The 21,295-nt window shown below is 43.3% G+C and overlaps 1 protein-coding gene and 1 long non-coding RNA gene across 5 annotated transcripts; one reads left to right on the forward strand and one right to left on the reverse strand.

The window, feature by feature from the left end:
* The first annotated feature begins 649 nt into the window (after nt 1–649).
* On the forward strand, nt 650–3,682 carry LOC119009895. Its single transcript, XR_005071843.1, has 2 exons — nt 650–807; nt 901–3,682. It is a non-coding gene; the product is annotated as an uncharacterized LOC119009895 (long non-coding RNA).
* plekha1b (pleckstrin homology domain containing, family A (phosphoinositide binding specific) member 1b) lies at nt 1,963–17,820 on the reverse strand. Of its 4 annotated transcripts, none has more exons than XM_037081617.1 (13): nt 17,720–17,820; nt 15,858–16,043; nt 14,029–14,085; nt 13,811–13,856; nt 12,944–13,041; nt 11,641–11,766; nt 10,742–10,879; nt 10,442–10,510; nt 8,971–9,035; nt 8,819–8,882; nt 8,492–8,581; nt 7,661–7,734; nt 1,963–4,354 (listed from the first exon to the last, which is right to left on the reverse strand). In XM_037081617.1, exons 2-13 carry the CDS (start codon nt 15,996–15,998, stop codon nt 4,096–4,098), a joined length of 1,227 nt encoding a protein of 408 aa, XP_036937512.1. In that variant the 5' UTR covers nt 15,999–16,043; nt 17,720–17,820; the 3' UTR covers nt 1,963–4,095. The 4 variants fall into 4 exon arrangements, 2 of the variants coding, with proteins under 2 accessions (XP_036937512.1, XP_036937511.1); XR_005071841.1 differs by lacking the exon at nt 7,661–7,734 and adding an exon at nt 5,754–5,931 and having other exon boundaries at nt 4,215–4,354; XR_005071842.1 differs by lacking the exon at nt 7,661–7,734 and adding an exon at nt 5,646–5,931 and having other exon boundaries at nt 4,222–4,354.
* Nucleotides 17,821–21,295: the final 3,475 nt, after the last annotated feature.

Here is a 21,295-nt window from a genome sequence, read left to right on the forward strand (position 1 = left end):
GTGGGAGTTTCTCTTTCAGCTCTCAGCGGTCCGAATGAACTGAGGCTGGTTTGGAAATGTTTTTTTGTGGATATTTAGAGCCGACTGTAACAGCTGGAGGAGAACAGATGAGGTGAAGGATTTGTTTAGACGTATACATCCTGTCCACACCCACTGAGTTCTCACCATAATGTTGCCTGGTTGTATTCGCCTTTACGTCAGTACAACATCTATAATAACTACATAGAAACAGACAGATCTTATTGTTTGTTAAAGTCCCTCATATAGAATCATACGTATTAAATCAAAATGTTTCATAACCAGTTAAGAGCTTCTGGGCTTCCATTCAATTGGATCAGTGGGAAGAAGAGTAAGTAGAGGACAAATAAATTGTTAGACTGTTGAACAACACAAAGTGAGCTTTAATGGCGACAGAGTCCAAAAACCAAAATGCAGACAAAGAAAAGGAAAGTCCAGAGAAAACATTCAGAAGAACTGAAGAGAAACCCGAGGCCACAGGAGACGCAGGAGAGACGAACCAACAAAGACCAAACTCATGACTGGACTTAAATACAACCTACACTGACGAGAGCATGAGGTGCAGGTGGAGAAACACAGGTGAGGTGAATCAGGAGAGGAAGGGAAGTGAAGTCTGCTTCCCTCAGAACTGATGAATCAGGCTGGGACGAACTCAGAAAAAGAGGCTCTGACGACAGGAAGTGGAGAGTAACACAAGACGATATTATCTACAAAACAAAACTGCAAATAACTAAACCAAAAACAAGGCACTGATAAATAGAGCCATGATACACAGATGAAGCAGCTAATGTTAGTATATTAAATTAAATTAAGGTACAATTCACATTTATTTCTGATAAATATCTAACAGAGCTGGACTGTACAATTTTTCATCACTTTCAGGTCACAGTTCATTTATTTGTCATCGACAATGAATGTAAAGCTGGTGGGTCCGCTTGGCTAACGAGCCGGGCTTTGAGATCACTGATTGGGACGTGGCCAACAACATGCCTACAGAGAGCAGTGAAACAAAGAGTCTGTGCGCTGTGATTCATTGTTCCACTGAGGAACATGAAGTCCAGATGAAGAATGACAGAAAGATAGAAAACATCTTCCTCCTAACCTGATGAAAATAAATCTACTGGACACCAATGTAAGAGCGAGAAATCCTTTCACAACGCTGGATTTCATAAGAATAAACTCTACAGGCGCCAGAGGTCACGTCGACCTGGGACCTGCACTGAGCATCAAGTCAGATACATGTCTTCATCACACTCGGCCTCGATGATGTTCCTCTTACGTAACTCCTGGAGGTGTGGGACGTTACGGGGCTGTGGGACCGACGCGCCGCAGCTGTGGTCCAGAAATCATGACCTAATGACCACCAACCGCCTCAGAAGAGTTTATTTGGAGAGCCTCCACCCGATGAGGAACAGCGTGAGGAATGGAGGCTTCCTCCAACCATTTATCAGAATAAACCAGCCTGATGTGAGGAAATATGTGAGAAGATTTACAGGATTTGGACACAGTGACACCTAGTGCACTGACACAGATCTGCTCCTCTTTTAAACCCACAAGATGGCAGCAGAGTTTCACTTCCGGCCCACTGGTGTTAAACCAGCAACCTACAGACACTCAGAGAGGAAGAGTTTCCCTGTGGTACTGGTTTAATCACCATGTCGTTCCATTTCCCGAAGAAAACACCTGAATCCAGTTTAAGTTATGTTCAAATTTATTTTAATAAACAGAGCACATGGTCTTAGAATCAAGTACACACTAAAAAGGGTCAAAACATCTTCTCAACAACTCTTTAGAAAGAACAACGCAGGCACTTTACCAGCTTATGTCATACAGGAACAACAGTGGAGGAGGAGGGGTGTGTGTGTGTGTGTGTGTGTGTGTGTGTGTGTGTGTGTGTGTGTGCATGCATTCATGCGCACGTGTTTATAAAAGTCAGTAAACAACATATATGTATTTATTTTTCCTCAAAAGCATCTCATCACTGTGAACAGTAAGGTCATCAAAAGTAAAAACACATCAGAACAAAGAAAAAACACCCGCGGCCCGTCTCCCACGGCAACCTGAGAGCCGACAGGAACCGAACCAGGACCGCGGCCGTCTGCAGCTCCCGAGTCCAAAAACAACATTTACAGGTCAACAAATCAACAATATGAGTTTGGTTTCATGTCTCCCAATATCTTTTCACTAAAAACATTAAAACAAATACATCGACGTGTGATGGAGTCACAAAGGAGCGGTCACATGAGAGCACAGTGCAGCAGGTGAGGTGAGTTAAGCTGGTGAGCAGAATGAGAATCAGTCCCTCGACACTTCAGTCCACAGCAGCGTCCTTGAATCTCTGCTGCTGTGTGCAGTCGTCTTTATCTTAAGAAACACGCAGAAACCTTTAAATGTTTCTCTGTCAGCGCTCAGCTCAGGTTCTCTGGGGGTCGAGTCATTTATCAAACTCAAATGTTCCACTGCTTTGGTAAACTTCATGTTTTTGCTTCAGCTGAAAGATTTACAATCTTCTCTGGATTCAGTTTTGAGTTTGTGTTGATTTTTATCAGAAATGTCAACGTTTTATAACTATGTTTTACCTCGCATCGAAAAAAATCCACATACTGTCTCCGTAGATGAGGAGATGTCTGTCTGTCTTTTATTTTTATGAATGATACATTTTCAAAAATAATAAATGGCTCAGGATTACTGCTGGAAATATGTTGATGGTTTATGTTTTGCTTAAATGCATCAATCTTAATGCACAGCTTCTAGCTCGCCAAACAGGCGCTGCTGGAAGTGTGTTGACGCGTTAAGCACTCATGGGGCTAACATGGCAGCCAACCAGGAAGCTAACGACCACTGAGCAAGCTAGTTAGCTCGCTAACTACACAATACAACATACGTTTGTACCGTCCACTCGAAACCTGATGCTTCAGTTTGGTGGAGCGTTTATACTCCTGCAGAGTTTAAATGTATAAAAAGACGAGCAGAGAACGGCACCGAGCGCTTTCATCAATTCTGAGTTTGATTTACCAGCTAGCTCCGCTGGTAGCACTCTGATTGGTTGAAGTCAGTGTGTGATAGACGATCACCTGAAAATCATGTTTTTGAAAGTGCCAGAAGGTTCCGTGTCAAATATCTGGCCCGTCAGGTTAGATTTACTTCACCCCCAAAAGTGAATCCACAGATTAAACTGTTATTAACCTGTCTTGGTATTTAATTTAACTATTATAAATGCTTGTGTGTGTAAGCCCTAACATTTAGAAAATGCTCTGACCTTCTGTCATATGGATCATTTTTCAAAATAAATTCAAGAGCATAATTCATTGAACGTCCCTTAAAAAAGCATTTTTAAGTGAGTCTGGATTTAAAACATCTTTGACAGGATGAACTCTTCAACTGGAGATGAGAGAAAGAAGAAGGTAAAAAGCTCTCCAGTGTTAAAATATTCAGTGGGATTGTCTTCGAAAATAAACCGAGACGCTGGATTAGTCAGTCTCTCAGCGTCACAGACGACTGACACAGTTTTTTCATGCCGCTGCTGTTGAAAAACCAAACGACTGCAAACTTTGGTTCATCCGTTTCTTACGAGCCGGGTTTAGTGATTCTTGTGCTACTGAAACACGTTAAAACTTCACTGTACAATTAAAGATTTGTTTTTTTTCTTTACACGGTTTCTGTTTGCCCCGCAGCAATACTTTGTGAATAATATCCGGGAAGACAAACGTGAAGGAGAAAACAGCAGAGGAAGAAGAAGGTCCTATTCCACATGTGCACACACGAACATTAAATGGTCCCAGGAAGTTTTGTTGAAGGATCATGTGACCGGTCAGGTAGTTTTCTAAGCACGCGGCGCAGTCAGCACACGGAGCTTGTGTAGAAGTGTGTGTGTGTGTATGTGTGTGTGTGTGTGTGTGTGTGTGTGTGTGTGTGTGTGTCCTTTAGAGATTGTCAAGAATTATCATCAAATCATTGTCATCTGCAGGTCAGAATTCTCAGTGGGTCGACTGTTAAGCTGCTCCCCGCCATCGCCGTCAACAAATCCCAGCCGGGCGATCTCGCTGCGGCGTTTCCACGGGGACTCGATCTCCTCCGTTACTTTGAAGACTGCACCGTCTCCTGCAGCGACAGGCGGGAGCGCGCCGATGGGAGGGGCATCATCACGGACTGGACGCCGCTCAGCCTCCACGGAAGCAGGCCCAGGAAGTTGTCCTGGTGGTGCATGTCCAGTGTGAGGCTGAGGGCCCGATGAGGTGGCGCTGGAGGAGGATTGTGGGTAGTGTAGCTCCTGGTCAAGGGGGTAGTAGAAGGTGGAGGAGGATGTTGGGGAGGGAGAGGAGTGGTCACTGCGTTCCTGGAGAGAGGAAGGAGGACAGGAAGTGAGAGGCAGAAGAGACAGACGGTTGTGAATGATGGATGGATGGATGGATGGATGGATGGATGGATGGATGGATGGATGGGCTGAACGGAGGGATGGCTCAGTGGGTGGAGGAGGCAGTAAAAGGAGAAGTCTGTCAGATTTCTTCTCTTCCTCCAGACAAAAGCATCTAATTAAGCTGCAGGTAAAATGTAAAATGTAGAAGTCTAACGTCAACTTGTTCACCAGGAAACTAAATATTTTATATATTTTTTTAAATTTGTAGGGAATCAAACTTCTACCAGTAAAAGATAAAAGCAATAAAATAAAAAGATGAAACTTTGTATCTCATCATTCTGACTTTTTATCTTAAAAATTCACCTTTTTAATTCATTATACAAACTTTTTATCTCAACTCACACTTCTGTATTTTTTTCCTCAAATTATATTCTCAGAATTTTCGACTTCAGGTCTGAAATATCAAACATCCAACCTTTACTTAAGCAAACTAAAATAAATAAATAAAATAATAATAATCTAAGATTATAAAGCTGATGATCAAGGAAACATTTACATTGTAAATCTTGACATATGGTTTGATTGACATGCTTCTCAGGTCACTGTGTGAGTGAGGATTAAGCTCAGTAAACATTTGGTATTAGATGGAAAAGTTAAGATAGATCAAACTCTACAATATCACACAGCGTATCTATTAAGCCAAAGATTTCAGATGATATCATCTTCACAGAATAACCTGATGGATCGATGATGACCAGATCATTTAATGAAAGGAAATCTGGGTTCAGCAGATGCTGAGGACGTCTTTAACGGCTGCCAAAGAGCATTAGCTCGCCTCACAGCTCTTGATTAATTAGCAGAAGAAAAGCGTCTGTTCAGCACTGATAGCTGAAGCGAAGATCCTGGTGATCATAGAGGCGCCGACACATAGTTCATGTTTAAAAGCCTGAATTTCAGCCGTGAATTAGCTGCAAACTGCTGATTTGAAGTTCTGCAACCGGATGTTTTTAAACTTTGGGAAAGTTTTATGTCCGCAGACTTTTAGTTTGACCTTTTAGAAAATAAAAGACCCAGGTATTTTTTGTAACTGAGCTCTTCATCTTTTGCTCTGGTGATTCATTGCAGTTTAAGTCTTGAGGTGCTCCAACCGGACATCAAAACAAATCTCTGTGAATCTATTGCACACTATCAGTAAAGATCATAAGTACAATGTGGACGACTGAACTGTCCTGGAAAGTACAATTTTGTCCCTTCTGTTAACATTTTTTACCTGCCAGCTTAATTTCTGAGATACGAGGTCACACAATATCCATCCGGAGAAAATGCTGTGAACTGTGACTGTGGCACGAGGGTTCATGCAGTTACAAGCAACACGTACGAACGAGTGATGCTGCAGTTGCCAAGGAGCAGGGCAGGAATCGAACAGCAGTTGCTAAGGAAGCGGAGAGAGGCAGTGGGGCTTGGTGATTGGACGATGAGCAGCAGTGGGAGGGGCAGGAAGTAGGCAGCAGGGCTCATTTGGGGAAGGTTAGTACGTCACTGTCACACCTCACTCTCTGAAAAAGCAGACACACACACACACACACACACACACACACACACACACACAGACAAACAAGCAGAAAGACAGAAAGACAACATGACAGAGGGTTAGCGGGGAAAAAAAGAAAAAGCTCATGATGAGTTTGGTTTTTGCCAAATCCTGCTGGGAGTCAGGAACGCTGTAAATGCTGTTAAGATGTGAATAATGACCCACAACAGGAAGAAAGAGCACTGCGACGAGGACGAAAGGAGTGAAGACAGACAAGTAAAGTTCAGAGATGATTATGAGAATGAGAGGGGACGGACAGATCTGAGCTGACTGAGATGTGGATGGATGAGCCCACAAGACAACTGAACAATGTGTGAAAATACCAATAAAAGAATAAACAAAGATCAATAAGGGGACGACGATGTCTGGGGGAGGGGGGCGATTATGATGGAGGATGAGGGAGGATGATGGAGGATGATGGGGCTGCTGCCAACAAACGTTCAGGCATGAGGTGATCGTCAGTGATGAGCGAGCACATCTGGCTGCAGGCGGGACTCAGGTCAAAGGTCAGTGATCAGGCCCTTATCATGCAGCACTCAGAGACTGTAACATCTTCGTTTTATTGATCCCAGAAACAATTTAGGACTCGCTAACATTCCACCTGCATCACACTGCATCACACATGTCACCTCAGGACAAATCCCTGACCCCTCCTGCCTCCACCCGTCAGGCCAACCCCTCCACTTTGAGCTCCCATGTCGGGTGTAGGGTGTCCTTCCAAATGTCTGTCAGAGGCAAACTTCAAACTGAAGGTTACGAGACTCTCTTTCATTTTTCAATTGCTTCTACTCTGTAGCTTACTTGCCATCTAGCTAACATTACATGGTTACGGATCGTCTTGTTATGTTGTATCCGTGTCGTTTTGATGACATGATCCCTGAAAGAAAACAGAAGCCCAGCAGTAAAGCTGCTGCTCCTCTAATGTCCGTGCAGACAGAAGGGCAGGAGTACCAGTTGCTGATGTTAGCCCACAAAACACCGCTAGCGTCCTGGTAATGACACAGTGTTCGTTCATATTCAGTGACTTGATTGATAGCAGCAGTGTGGTCAGACACCAAGTCTGCCGCAGTAGAACAAGAGCAATCACTGCAGCTGAAGACAGCTGTTGGAAATGAAGGTGTTGAAGGGTTTTCCAACATCGTAGGTGGAGATTTCAACCACTGCCTCTTGTTTCTCTGTCCTGATGGGATGGAGCCTAAAGCCTGGACACACTGGACCTTTGAAGCAAGGATCCAGAGATTCTTGTTAGAATCTGAACTGTCTTGAGGTACAGAGAAGAGAGAGTTCAGTTTGAATTCCAAGTTGTGAACTGTGCCACAGATTCAGAGCCCATTTGGATGAAAGACTCTTGTTAATGCAGGTGGAAGTGAAACGACAGGACTGGATTGTATTTGAGATGAATCTTAAACACAATTCATGTAAATCTACAAACTATCCACCTGCTGTTACTACAGGCTCTCTCCCTCTGCCTCAGCATTAGGTGACACTAACCAGACAGCCAGCAGCAGCTTACAGGATGGATGGACACTACAGGGTTCACTGTGCTGCGAGATCCAAACAAGAACGCCTCAGTTGGACACAGAACCAGAAAACTCCTGTAGTGTGCAGAGTCGATGCTCGGTGAGGGGCGGCTGGTGACTGGGGTGAATGGGGGGGAGAGGGTTTGGAGGGGGGAAGGGCATGGGGTCACATACGTGCTGCATTCACCACTGCAGAATGGTGTATACCTCTGTATACAAGGGCTGGACAGCCTTCTGGCCTGACGGATCTGAAAACAACAGTTTATAGCACAGCTCAGTTACAGCGAAGTGAAGAGCTTCTTTCCAAACGACCACCGACCATCCACAGAGGCCATGAAGTGTCCCCGTCAGTCAACCAACTTTACACATCCGATCCGAACTGTTACGGCCATGCAGACCTGACTGCCGTTTAATGTAATTCATTTATTCGACTTTGCTTATGATTCTGGTGGTTAATTGTGTCGTTTTGGAAGGAAACTCTTCAGACAGAGAGAGAGAGAGAGACTGGAGACAGAGAGGGAGAAACATCAGTCGTTTTGTGTGTTTGTGTGAGTGTAAGGTGAACTGTTTCAGACAATTTGTGCAAAAGAAAACACATTTCAAACATCATCATCATCATCATCATCATCGGGCTGTGAACCTCCTAAAAAAAGAGAGAAGATGATAAAACATGGACTGAACCTGTTCAGGTTCCACTACATGATAATGACAGAACACTTACATTCACCTAGTGACTGATTTAAAACATGTTACTGACTGTGGTGCACAGATGAAGTGAACAATGTCATTATATCGCTCCACGTTTTAAACCTCGCCTGCTGCAGGAACTCTCTCATCAAAAGCAACAGAGCTTATGTCTGGAAGTATGGAAAAGTGTCAGAAAGTGTTTTTCTGCCGCGGTTACACCACGTACAGTTTGTGTTCTTGGAGAGTTGTGGGTGTCTACGTAGATATTTCCTCTTTGATAACATATGTTAGTGCAACATGATGTGACGGGGCACCTACAGTGTTAGCGGAGCGTCCGGGGCCGCGCTGAGCCACGATCGCCCCGGAGATGGCCTTAATCCAGCTGTGCATGTCCTCTGGACTGTCAGCCTGACACACACAGAGACAAACAATGTTAATGTGTAATATTTTAGTTTGGTAGACTTTTTTCACATGTCAGCCTGCAGGTGGCACTGGAGGACAAGGTAAGAGATCCCCACAGTGATCAGGAGATATTAGGAAGCTGTCTGCACAATCCTTCACGTCAATCCATCCACAAACATTTAAACTCCAACAAGAAAAATGATGGTAAGCAACGCCTCAGTGAGTCCTGTTTGTGTGTGTCACCTGTATATAGAAGGTTCTGGAGCTGGTGACCATTTCAAACAGGTTGTCCCTCATCATCAGCTCACTGCAGAAACAGAGCAGAGCAGCAGAAATGTTCAGATGTGCTGAGACGATTCAGCAGCACATAATCACCTGCCAGCAGCAACACTGACCTCTGTTTGCACTCCTGCACTTTGTGAATCTCCTTCAGCGGGATGACTTTCAGCGCCTCCCTCTCCTACAAGGAAGGCGAGAGGAGAAAATAAGAGACGCTTCACATCATCTGGAACATGCGTAGAAACAGGTATGACTCTAAGAAAACCCCGTGACTCATATCTGTGCTATGTTTGTCGCATGTTTCCTGATGTGATTTGGATTCTCACCTTGTCAGAAACAGGAAAAATACAAAACATCCAATCACAGAGCAATATCTAAAGATTTGTATCTGGGCTGTCATGACTTCATAATTTCACTGGATGATTATCATGTCTGAAAGAATTCATGAAAATGAGATTATCACGATATATATATATATTCATCTTGTGGTTTGTCTGTTTTTTCCGTCATCATGTCTGCTGTAGTTAATCAATGCGTAGCAGCAACTCACTATCTGGCTAAAAGTTAACAGAGAGAAACAGCAGTGATTTAAGAGGAGCTGGATCATTTACACTATAACATCATATGTGTTCTTTTTAACAAGATATCCATATTTATATTTTAAATATCACAGCTGTCAACAGCTGTTATTGGCGACACCCCTGTTTTGTATAAACCTGATTTGAGATTCAGCAGTTTAAATAAGCTCACTTTCAGATTCTGAGTCAGTTTTGGGATAAATTCAGTGGGAGTAGAGTGTTTCCTCTCTTTAGTATCATGTTATTAAAACATTATCCAGGAGAATCTTGTGTTGCTGTGTTGAGGAACTCTGAAAAAGGTTCTTCATGGGAGTTTACAGTCGGAGAGAAACTCTGTTCTCTGTTGTAACATTTAAAGAAGTGACGATTTTCTCAACAGTGGTACTCATGGCATCAATATCAAGGCATGAGCACACAGCTAGTATGCACACACACACACACACACACACACACACACACACACACACACACACACACACACACACACACACACACACACACACACACACACACACACACACACACACACACTGGGTGTGTCTCCTGACAGGCTGTGGTTGGGACTCGCCTATCTGTCCACACGTGGATCATATGATGAGGTATTCAGGACGCATGCCACAGCATGTAGAGACGCACAACTGACTGAGGGCACAACAAGCCTTGCTACACACACACACACACGCACACACACACACACACACACACACACACACACACACCCCCACACACACACACACACCATTTTCTAGAAATTAGACATTTACCTCCCATAACAAAACAAATAACCTGAGGAAAAATGAAATACAGAAAGTAGGAGAACGCCCAAGTGTGTGTATGTCGTGTGGGTGTGTGCTTGTGTGTGTGTGTGCGTGTGTGTGTGTGTGCGTGTGTGTGTGTGTGTGTACACGGTTAAGTGTGAGCTACTCGGCATGCTCACATGCTCTTAAATAACCTGGTTCCAGGCAGCTCCCTGCTGCCAGCTAACCAACTAAGAGACAGATTTTCTCACCAGGTCAGATTTATAGTAGCTGATGGCGTTTTCATCCAGCATGAAGTACCTCCTCTTCCAGTTCTTCATCTGAGGAAGTGACATCAGTGTATGTAGTTAGTTTAACCCAGTTAGTTGGACACGGCTGCCAGAGAAAAGCTTTGGGTGTTTTTTCACAGAAACAAAGAAGATCTCGATGAATTCAGCCATTAGTAGTGCAGATTAAAATGTAAAAATTCATTAAGTTCATCCAGATGGTTCATCCTGTGAGGAGCAGGAATGTAGTCATGTACACATCATAAAGAGTGTGTGTACTCTCACCACAGCTCCCTGTTTGACACAGTATCCAGCCTTGATGACGGCCTGGTCCTGAGCTCCTCTGGACAGGAAGTAGGGCAGCTGATTCTGCCCACGCTTCAAACCTCCGCGGTCCGCCCCGTTCTGCCCCTCCCCCTGCTCCTGAAACACACACACACACACACACACACACACACACACACACACACACACACACACACACACACACACACACAATGTTTGCCTACTGTCAACTCAGATATTTAAGCAAAAACATTTCAAAGTTTTTGCTGATCTGTCTGATACTCTTTACTTTTATTTCTTTTAGTTCTATTTGGTGTTTAGGTCGTCATATCGTTTCATTTTACTTACAACAGTCACAATAACATCAGGTGAGCAGAGAACCTTTCATTCAACATGCTGTAGAGATGCTGAGGTATAAATTCTCAAAAGGTTCAAATTTAAGTCCTCAATTTTCAAATCAAAAATCAACACAGCATAGCAAGATTTTATCTTTTCATTCCATGCATTCCTCTTCCTCGTCAGTGGCAGTTGTGCTGGTAGCAGCTAACGTAGCCTCGAGCTGCTGGAGCAGGCTACAGCGCCTGGTATACTTCCTCCTTCCTGCTGTAGCTCCACACATCACTTAAGGACACAAATTTTCCTTTAATAACTGAACTCTTAATGAGCTCCGAAACATTTCTGTGTCTTTAGTTTCCCAGCAGCCGAGTCGAGATGCAGGACAGATCATGAAACTCAAACCAGCCATCACTCGTTTGTGTCGATGCGTGTTGGGTCGCGCATTTGTGGCTGCATACCATCGCAGGCAGGACCGGACCTGACAGGCTTCTGCTGAGGCAACGCACATGACAGAGTGTGTGTGTGTGTGTGTGTGTGTGTGTGTGTGTGTGTGTGTGTGTTACCTGTGTGGCAGTGATGATAGGGACTCCTCCGATGATCTCAGTCTTGTAGGAGACCTGTTTCATGGCTCCAAGGGCTTCCTGGGGAGTCTCTGCGTGGGCGGCGTGGCCCTCGCCTGCCTTTGGCACCTAAAAACACAAAAGGAGATGAACAAAAGGCCCGTCTGTCGAGCACACGGTCAACACCCACAGGTCTTAAGTTCATGGTTTATCTTTGTTTTCTTATCTCTTCCAGGAGCTTTCATCTTGTATTTTGTCTCCTAACAACCAAAATCAGCACAGTGCTTTTGTGTTTTCGAGCTGTAAAGAAGATACACCAGGCACACAAAATACTTGCTAGAAAGACCAATTTGTTGTTGGTTTTGGTCTTTTGTGGAATCTGTTGACAATAACTGAACAAAAAAGACCTGAGACTTTTTGGGATATTTCATGAAAACAGTGTTTCAGGTCACTACAGAATAGTCAGACAGACAGAAACCAGAGGAAGAGATTTTTGTATACGATGACAAAGACACACAACTTTACCAGCGTTTGTACTATTGCTGGCAAACGTGAACGGAATCTGAATATTTATTATAATATTGGCATATTTGAGTTTGTACAGAGGACGTTTCTTGACGTTATACTTAGACACAAACAGGCATTAATCATATAGTGATGGAACAGAGAGACAAAAATGGCTGCTGACAACATTTTGATGACAAATTATCCTGAAGATCATGTGAAGAGCAGAAAGGTTTCACTGCCTCGTTCACAGTCGACTCTGTAGCTAAACAACCGAGTAGACAATCTGCTTCCTGTGTACATCAGCGATCCAACGCGGGGCAAACAACGTGTCTAAATATCATCAGCCTACATGCTCAGTGTACTTACTGAAACATGTCTGAAAAATGTCTCGGACTTTTTGAAAGAAGATTATCTACACGTCTATATTCCTTTATAAACGTATAGTGTTACAGATGTTTACTTAGTAAACGACAGAATGTAGGAATTCTGTGGTACAAAATTCAAAGTAGAGAAAAGGGAACATAAAGTTCTGAGAACAGACGAACATGACACCTGTGCTGCCCTGCTGATGGACGCTGCTGCAGCTGCAGGTGGATGTGAAAGTCTTTCATGTTCTCGTTCCATTTAAACTCTGTTAAGCTCTGAACTGAACTTTATCTCTGTGGCCTGATGGGTAATTTTCCATCTGCTGCAGCCTGAGGCAGAAGACAGAGCGGCCTACAACAACCAGAGAAACAGGGTCACCTATTGATCCATCTGTGTGTGTGTGTGTGTGTGTGTGTGTGTGTGTGAGGCTCACAGTAATCTTGGTGGCGTTGTTGAGAACACTGATCCATTCCACCAAATCCTGCTGGTCGTTGGCCTGCAGATAAAACTTCCTCATTCCTGCATTTATAACTACACAGAGAGAGAGAGGGAGAGAGTCAGGGAGACAAAACAAGATGTGTTGTTTTTTCATCTTCTTCTTGGTTTAAAACATTCGACAAATGAAAGCACAACAGGAGGAAGAAGAAGAAGAAAAACTACACCGAGCTGCATGCAAATCCTGAGCTAAAAATATCAGTTTGTTTCTGGTTTCTCAGAGGCAGAGGATGTGTGTGTGTGTGTGTGTGTGTGTGTGTGTGTGTGTGTGTGTGTGCATATGCTAACATCCAATCCAGATGCAAACACACACACACACACACACACACACACACACACACACACACACATACAGAGGTCAGGTCAGGGATATTGTACAGTTTCCTCCTATTGAGTGACAAAAAGCTACCGTTGGCCACCAGAGGAACAACAACAAGCAGTGAGGGACAAAAGGGAGGAAATAAACCTTACGGGGGAGGAAAAGAGGGAGGCAGAGAGGGGAAAAAGGGAGAAACGAGAAAGGAAGGAAGCGAGGAAGGAGTGGGAATAGAGCAGATTGGACAGGAAGAAATGCCGGAGAAAAAGTAGAGGAGGTTTGAGGGGAAAAAGCAAAATCGATGGCCGAAACTACATGGACACCTGAAGACTACACCTACGTGTGCGTTTATCTGCTGCTACATCAGGTTTTCCACCAGATGTTGGGAGCTGGATCCAGGGATTTAGGTGGTGATCAGGTCTGACTCAGGAAAAGAGGGAGGAAGGAAAGTAATAAAGATAGGGAGCATAAAATGAAAGATGAACTTACCAAAGCAGAACTCTGCCTTCGGTCTGAGTTTGGTTGCATCACTGACCTGAATGAAAGCGAGAAAGGTGTTAATTAAGAAGAAGAAGAAGAAAACTGCATGTGTCAAAGCCAACAGGATGTTCAGGATCTAATACAGAGATCTTCTTAGGTTAGCAGGTATTTGATAATAGACCAAAGTGTTATTAAAACTGTGTGTGTGCATGTGAGAGAGGACTCACTTTGGAGATGTAGGTGAGTTTGAGAGATCCCACCTTCTCTGCACCTTTAGGCAGATTCTGAACAAGAAAACACAAAAAACATCGAACCATTATTTTCATGTTGAACAGTAGCGGTAGTGTTACAGGTACGAGAGGGGGCTGCCTCTGCTGCATCCACATGGTTTGGGTGTCTGAACGTCCAGTCAAGTGCTCAAATCAATTAAAATGTTCATTGAAAATATGATTAAAAAAGAAGAAAGCACCTGTTTAAAATGCAATAAAACAAAAGGCCTCTCCATGCATGTTATTGAACTATTCATTTTATTTAGAACACAAACGCATCTATATGTCATTATCTGGATATGAAATGGACTATACTGTGATATGAGGTGTTGTCGCACCACACAGCAGCAGCATCAGCAGCAGATATTAACTTTAAGCTGCCGGAGTCAAACATCTGGTCACTGGCAGCAGCTGGAGCAGCCGACCTGCCCGAGGCTGCAGTGTTCGAGGACTTCCCCGGCTGTGGGAAACATAGACGCTACTAAACTTTTCACTTTTTGTTCTGGTTCCTGTTTATCTGCATTGTTTCACACGCGATCCGATGGAGCTCTCAGATGTGTTTGATAAGAGCTGTCTGACTTATAGATTCAACCAATCACGTTCACATCTGCTCCTATAAACCCACGACTTCCTCTTCAGAGCGTTTAAACCCAGATTATTTCAGGGTTTCACAGCGTTAGCAGCTCACCCTCCTCTGGTTAGATATCATCTGCCTTACTGTATTCTGTTTATTCCTCTTCTGTGAGCTGTACTGACGGTGCAGTTCTCAGTCTGACTCCACACACACACACACACACACACACACACACACACACCGTCCTTCTGCCCCAAATACTCACTGGAGCAACAAATGTGAATTAATCCGCTGCTGAAAATAGTCCCCTACAAATGCACCGTTTCCTCCTGTTTGACCAACATCTGCTCAACAGTGACCAGCTGTTTCAGAGGAATGAAAACCACACGTTTGTGAAATAAAGATTTGTCTCCAACAGAACTGAACCAATGGTCTTTAGGCTGAGTGCCACAGACCTCTGAGGGCTGAGGCTGAAATGCAACCTTGTGAAATAATAATTGATGTCGTATTTCTTTAAACCAATCACAACTGTCTTGGGTGGTGCAAAGCCCAGGATGTACGACGGCTCCGCCTGTCGGGGCGAGCCCCAGAGTTACAGTGGATGAAAAAAGTCAAATCTGGTTGGGTTGATGTTAAGTGTTATCATGTATGTTTCTCGTTTGGATGTCGTTGTCGTTGTTTCCCCAAGCGACAGGGATTTTGATGGCAGCAGCTCGCAGGTTGCAGAAAGGGAGGAAAATGTCGACCAGCGTTTCCCAAATCCCGAGATGACGTCCTCAAAGGTCTTGTTTTGTCCTCAACCCACAGACATTCAGTTTACTGTCATAAAAATATTTCTATTTAAGAAGCTGGAATCTGAGAATTCTGACTTAAAAGAGAGAAAACTGAATCAAACCAGTCAATTCATTATAAAATAGCTGACTGAAATAGATGCCTGAGGGCACATCGGTGAGTCAGACTGTATTTCTAATGTCTGCTTGACTTCAGTGAAAACAATACAGGAAACTATGCGACAGATTATCTCCTGAAGCGAGTCTCAAGTCGCTGCAAGTATGCGAGTGATGCTGTACTGTTAACAACAGCTGCCTGGAGGGAAGGAAATTAATCTATCACTTCTATAACTTCACACATCAGAGCTGCTACAGATCATTTAAAAAGTAAACTAAACAAACTGCTTAAACACACACACACACACACACACACACAGCCTCACCTGTGGGTTGTCCATGTACCACAGCAGGTTTCCCTGCTGGGTGTCCAGGATGAAGTATCTGCGCAGGAACCTGCCGCTGCTCTCATTCTCCTCGATGTCCAGGAATCCGCAGATGCGATTCTGTCGGTCCACGTACGGCATCGCGACCCCGACCAGCTCAGCCCGCCCTGGAGCATCACAGGAACACTGCCGGGAGGCGGGACAGGTCGACAGGTAGAGTTACCTCAGGTGAAAGGAGCTACACTTTGAAGGTTTATAGCTGCAGTCTGGCTGTGTGTTGTATTAAATATTAACTTAATGCCCAGCTCATAACAGAGACATGTTTTAGTCTGCCGGCTTTGTATTTGATCAGATTTGAAAGGTAACAATGATCTGACTCCAGCTTTTAAATGTTTCAACACCCGCATAAACAGTGCAGGAGGTGTAGACTGCTACACGTCTCACCTCACATGGACATAAACAACTTCAAATAAAAGCTGAAGGTCATTATTTTAATCTCAAAGCATGTGCGAGCAACAGCTGAACTCTTCAGTTCCCTCTCATGACAAAACCTGTTGCTACAAGCAGGTGACCTGAAAACTCTCATCAGAACACCAAGAATGAGGATTTGAAGACTTCACCTCTTTATCTGGTTTCTTCACCTTTCAGTTTCAGGCTTCTGCACATTGCAAGAGGAATTTTCAAATGCATGAAAACACCTGAAGAGTCATGTGTTCACGGTGTGTGTGAGTGTGTCACTAACTTCACAGATTTGATTGGGATTAAGAATGATCTACTGTATGTCTAAACTCCTTTTCTCCAACTACTAGTCAATCATCTCCTCTTGTGGGCACATTTTCGTCCCGTACAACTCAAAACTACACAGAGTCTTTGCAGGATTTTAGATGACGACCGTACAGTTAATACAGGAAAACTACAGCAGCTGAAACAAAATGACAGCAAGGAAACTCCCAGACTGACAGAGAGAACATAAAGTTTCCCAGGACACAAGATAACGCAATGTTCAAATGTCAGATTCAATTGTCAGAGGAGGAGGAGAAGATGACTTTATATCATCAGGAGGAGGAGGAGGAGGAGAGGATGACTTTATATCATCAGGAGGAGGAGGAGGAGGAGAAGATGACTTACTTATTTATCCATTTAGTTTGGGGTGAACTGCTCCTTTAAGATATCTAATTTACTAAGCACATATCTGTTGTCCTGCATGAAAAATGACTGAAACAATTAACGGACGATCAAAATAACTGCAGATTAATTTTCATCCAATCAGCTAATTGATTAAAAAGATCATCTCTGTAGGAGAGAGACACGTTCAGAGGTCTATAAAATGAACATTGGAGCTGATCTAGAGTCTGTCACCAGTCACAGACACACTGCAGCTGTGTGGAAACATCTGACAGCACGTTAACAAACATCAACACACCTCAGACACACGTTAAGTTCACATCTCAGGACAGTTCCAGTGTTTCTCTACAGGAGAACACATCACCACTTTCCTCCATGTTGACCGTCACATTACTGCTTTATATCTCAGGTAACAAGCGCGAGCTCGTCTTGTCTCCGCCGCTGTTAGCTTCAACTCAGACACCATCGGTCCACACACACACCAACACCAACACCAGAACCGCTGCGGTCCATTTAAACAGCCACCGGAGCTCAGTTCCTCCCGGCGGAGATCGAACTGTTGTCACGGGCCTACACACATCGACCGATTTCCTCTCGCGCCTCCATTAGCTGCCCGCTCGGCAGCTCGCGCTCTTCAGTTATTATATTCATGGCGGGAATTATTCTGCTGACGTACCGGTCCGGCCGCCAGGCGGAACACGGGCGGGAAAGAAGCGGCGGATTTTGGGTTTACTTACACAGTTCGGCTCAGTCCGAGTCCAGTGTGGCAGCTGTCAGGCACCAGCGTCAAGCTACACGCGAGACAAACAACCCGCTTCCGGTTTTAGTTGTTAAAAATAAAAGCAGCCGACAACTGCGTCACTTCCGTGTGGTTTTCAACGTAAAATACCGGAACACTGAAGAACTGGAAAGCAGACAAATAACTATTCTAACATGAAATGTGCAAAAGTGCAGAACCATCAGCAAAAAATACATGTTAAGTATGTGGTGTGCAATTTAAACATAAATGTAAAAAAATAATGCACAACAATATGAAATAAATTAAATAAAAACTTATGTTATGACATTAAATGAACTAGGTCAAAATGGACGTGCAGAAATTATTGAACTGGTAATATGGACCTGTCAATCTCTGAAAATAATAACAGAATATGTCATTTATCTTTTGTATGACAACTGATGTAACATATCACACACACAAAAATATATATTATTCAAGCTGTCATGTGTAATAAACAAAGTTTTCTTAAGATTTTGAAGACTAAAAGTTTCCCTGTGCATCCAGTCTTTGTGCTAATCTAAGGTAAGAGTAAGCAAACCAGCTCCTGGCTGAAGATTCATGATGGACAGATAACTGATTACTCTCTGACAGAAAGAAAATAATTGTATTTCCCAAAATATTGAAATAACAAAGTCTACCTATGACCTCATGATCACCGTATGATGGGTTTAGTTTCAGTAACGTGTACAGATCTGAGGTGGTAAAATTATCCAGGAAGAGAAGACAAAACTTTTTTTTTTTTCCTCTGAAACGTTTGAGCTTTTATTTTGAAGGCAGAAAACAGTGTTTTCCTCACAGGCTTACTGCTGAAAACTTGATGCAGATTTGCAACCAATCCACAGCCAGTTTAATTTTGTTTTTTCTTGCGCTTCTTGCAAAAGCTGATGGGAAATGCAGTCTCACAAAAACACTAAGCAGTCAAACATTGTTTCCTTCTGCAAGAACAGACAAGTGGTCAGCTGAAGAGCAGCGAGTACAGAGAGTCTGTGATCCATCAGATCAATTTAAACAGAGAAACAGTCACTCAGGTCAAAATGTCACCTGACAGGAAATATTCTCATGTACCTGCCGCTAGAAACCTGAGATATTCAGGTAGTTATGGTGACACACACACACACACCTAGCTGATCTGAAACTCAGAGACGGAAACAGCATCTGGTATAATGCTTCAAACCAAAGTAGGGGACTTACCACGTGTGTGTGTGTGTGTGTGTGTGTGTGTGTGTGTGTGTGTGTTTCTGACTGACTGGCCCTAAATTTATTTTCAGTGTGTGTGTGTGTGTGTGTGTAGAGGCTCTTTGTGAAGGATGATTTGTGAGCAGTCTAAAGGAGAATAAACAGGTGAAAACAGTCAGGTGACGTTGACACTCGACACCTGGTGATAAACCTCTGAGTTTGGTTCAGGTCGTCTCGTTGACATCAGAAATGAATGTGACAGACAAACTAACACATTGCTGTAGTTTAAAGCCAACAGATTGTTTCCCAGCTCTTCCCACTGATCTGCAGGATCAAACTGATTTTTAACCCATTTTTGTGTTGCAACTTGAGGAAAAAGGTTACAAATATTCATATTTATATTGTGTGGCAGGAGGAACATTTTTTCATCCAGATACATAAAATTCACTGACTTTAGAGTTGTTAATCAAGCGTCAGCCTGAGCCTAGAACTATTGGATCACAATGCATTTTTTCAAGCCCTGCGGTAACAGTCCATTGGAACAAGTGAGGTCAATAAGGTTCTGCCGATGTGAACACTGTCTCAGAAGCGAGATTTACAGTGATAGTTGCATTGGCTTTAATTGAAATCAGCCATTTAGAGCCAAGTGTTAATCCTCAGATTAAAGTCTGGGATTGAGTCCGTTAATCTTTCATGGATTTTACAATTGCTGTTCTGGAAAATCACATTTGCACTGCGGCTACTTCTACAAATCTTCAGTGTCGTCTTCCCCTCATCACACTTTATTTATCACACAGAAAAAAAGTTATGTCAATTATAGAAGCCTTGAGTTATAACATTATTATTATTATCATTATTATTATTTAAATTGGCAATAAATGTCCCTGTTACAGCTGTTTATTCAACTGTACACACAGACACAAATAACTCCAACACATAGGTCTGCACTGCACTGTGCACATGTCTGTGCATAATGAAGAAATACAGAAGTCAAAGATCATGTCTCCTTGATTATAACAGGACAATAAGAAGGAAGGAGGGAGAAACATAACAGACACACAGAGATGAAAGGATGAGACAGAAGACGAGTGAAGCAGAGACAGATTGTGGGTGAACTCTGACATCTGGTGGTGGCAGACCAACATCACAGCACAGGAAATCACAAAACCTGTTCAATGTTGCCGGCTGGTCGATGCACTTCTGACAATTGTGTTTCTTAAATTCTCAGTCTGCTTCCAACTAAAGAATAAATGGTAAGAAGTCAGGTAAAGGGAAGTGTCAGGTCGGGAACATGGTGCTCATAAAGAGAAAAAATGAGTAAATGTAAAAATGTGTGTGCAGGGACCATAGACCAGCTCTGCTACTGTCTTTATAGACCACGTGAGGTTCAATCAAGATGACGCTTCCAAGAATATTCAAGTGAGAAAGATTTTACCACGAGGAGTTTAAAACATCTGGATGGATTTGGTCTGTGATGACACTGAAGTCTTGTGCTTGGTTTGTCACAGTGCCAACAGTCATTTGTGTCCATGTTTGTCCCCATATTGTTCGAGATATATGTATGTATATATATATATATATATATATATATATATATATATATATATATATATATATATATATATATATATATACATATATCGAGGCCATTATTCCAAATGAGACTTCCTGACAAAAGTAATCTCCTTAGTGCAGCCTGGTGTTTTAGAATTATGTGAATATGAGACAGAATATCAGTGATGAGGAAACATCTGGGTGTGAATGTCTGAAAACAGAGTCTGGAGGAGGATGCAGTGTTTGGCAACACCTGCTGAGATTTGTTTTTGTTTCTTAACCTTAATCACACACTAACCCACACCAGGCGTCACAGCTGTCTAACTACAACCAGACTTTAACCACAGTGCCACAACCTTCCTCTCATACTGACTATAGTCATGTTGCATGTGCTGGTATCCCTGCCCACTTTATCCAATCAGGGCAGAGAACTTCACCAAGATGGTGGAACAGGTACAGCTACAGGTACATTCCAGTGCTCCTGGCTTATACTACTGAGAGAAATGATAAACGGCGAGAGCTGCCCTGCAATAAAGTAAAGGAGTTGTGCAAAGTGTGGTGACAGAGAGAGGAGGGAGGAGTCGCTAACTGCAGCACAGACAGGAAGTCAGCTAAAGGAACAACGCTCAGCTGCTTCAAGGTGGCGTCACATTAGTCTCTGATTCAACCAGATCGGCCGACTCTCAGCTTCACTAAACGTTCCTCCTCATTGCTTAGTCCTCCAATATGGCTCTTATTCTAAGGGATACAGGTCTGTTTTTGCAGCAGCTCAGCTCTTGTGGACTTTAACTTGTGCCAGGGT

Source organism: Acanthopagrus latus, chromosome 20 (assembly GCF_904848185.1).
Source record: "Acanthopagrus latus isolate v.2019 chromosome 20, fAcaLat1.1, whole genome shotgun sequence".
NCBI classification, from domain to species: domain Eukaryota; kingdom Metazoa; phylum Chordata; class Actinopteri; order Spariformes; family Sparidae; genus Acanthopagrus; species Acanthopagrus latus.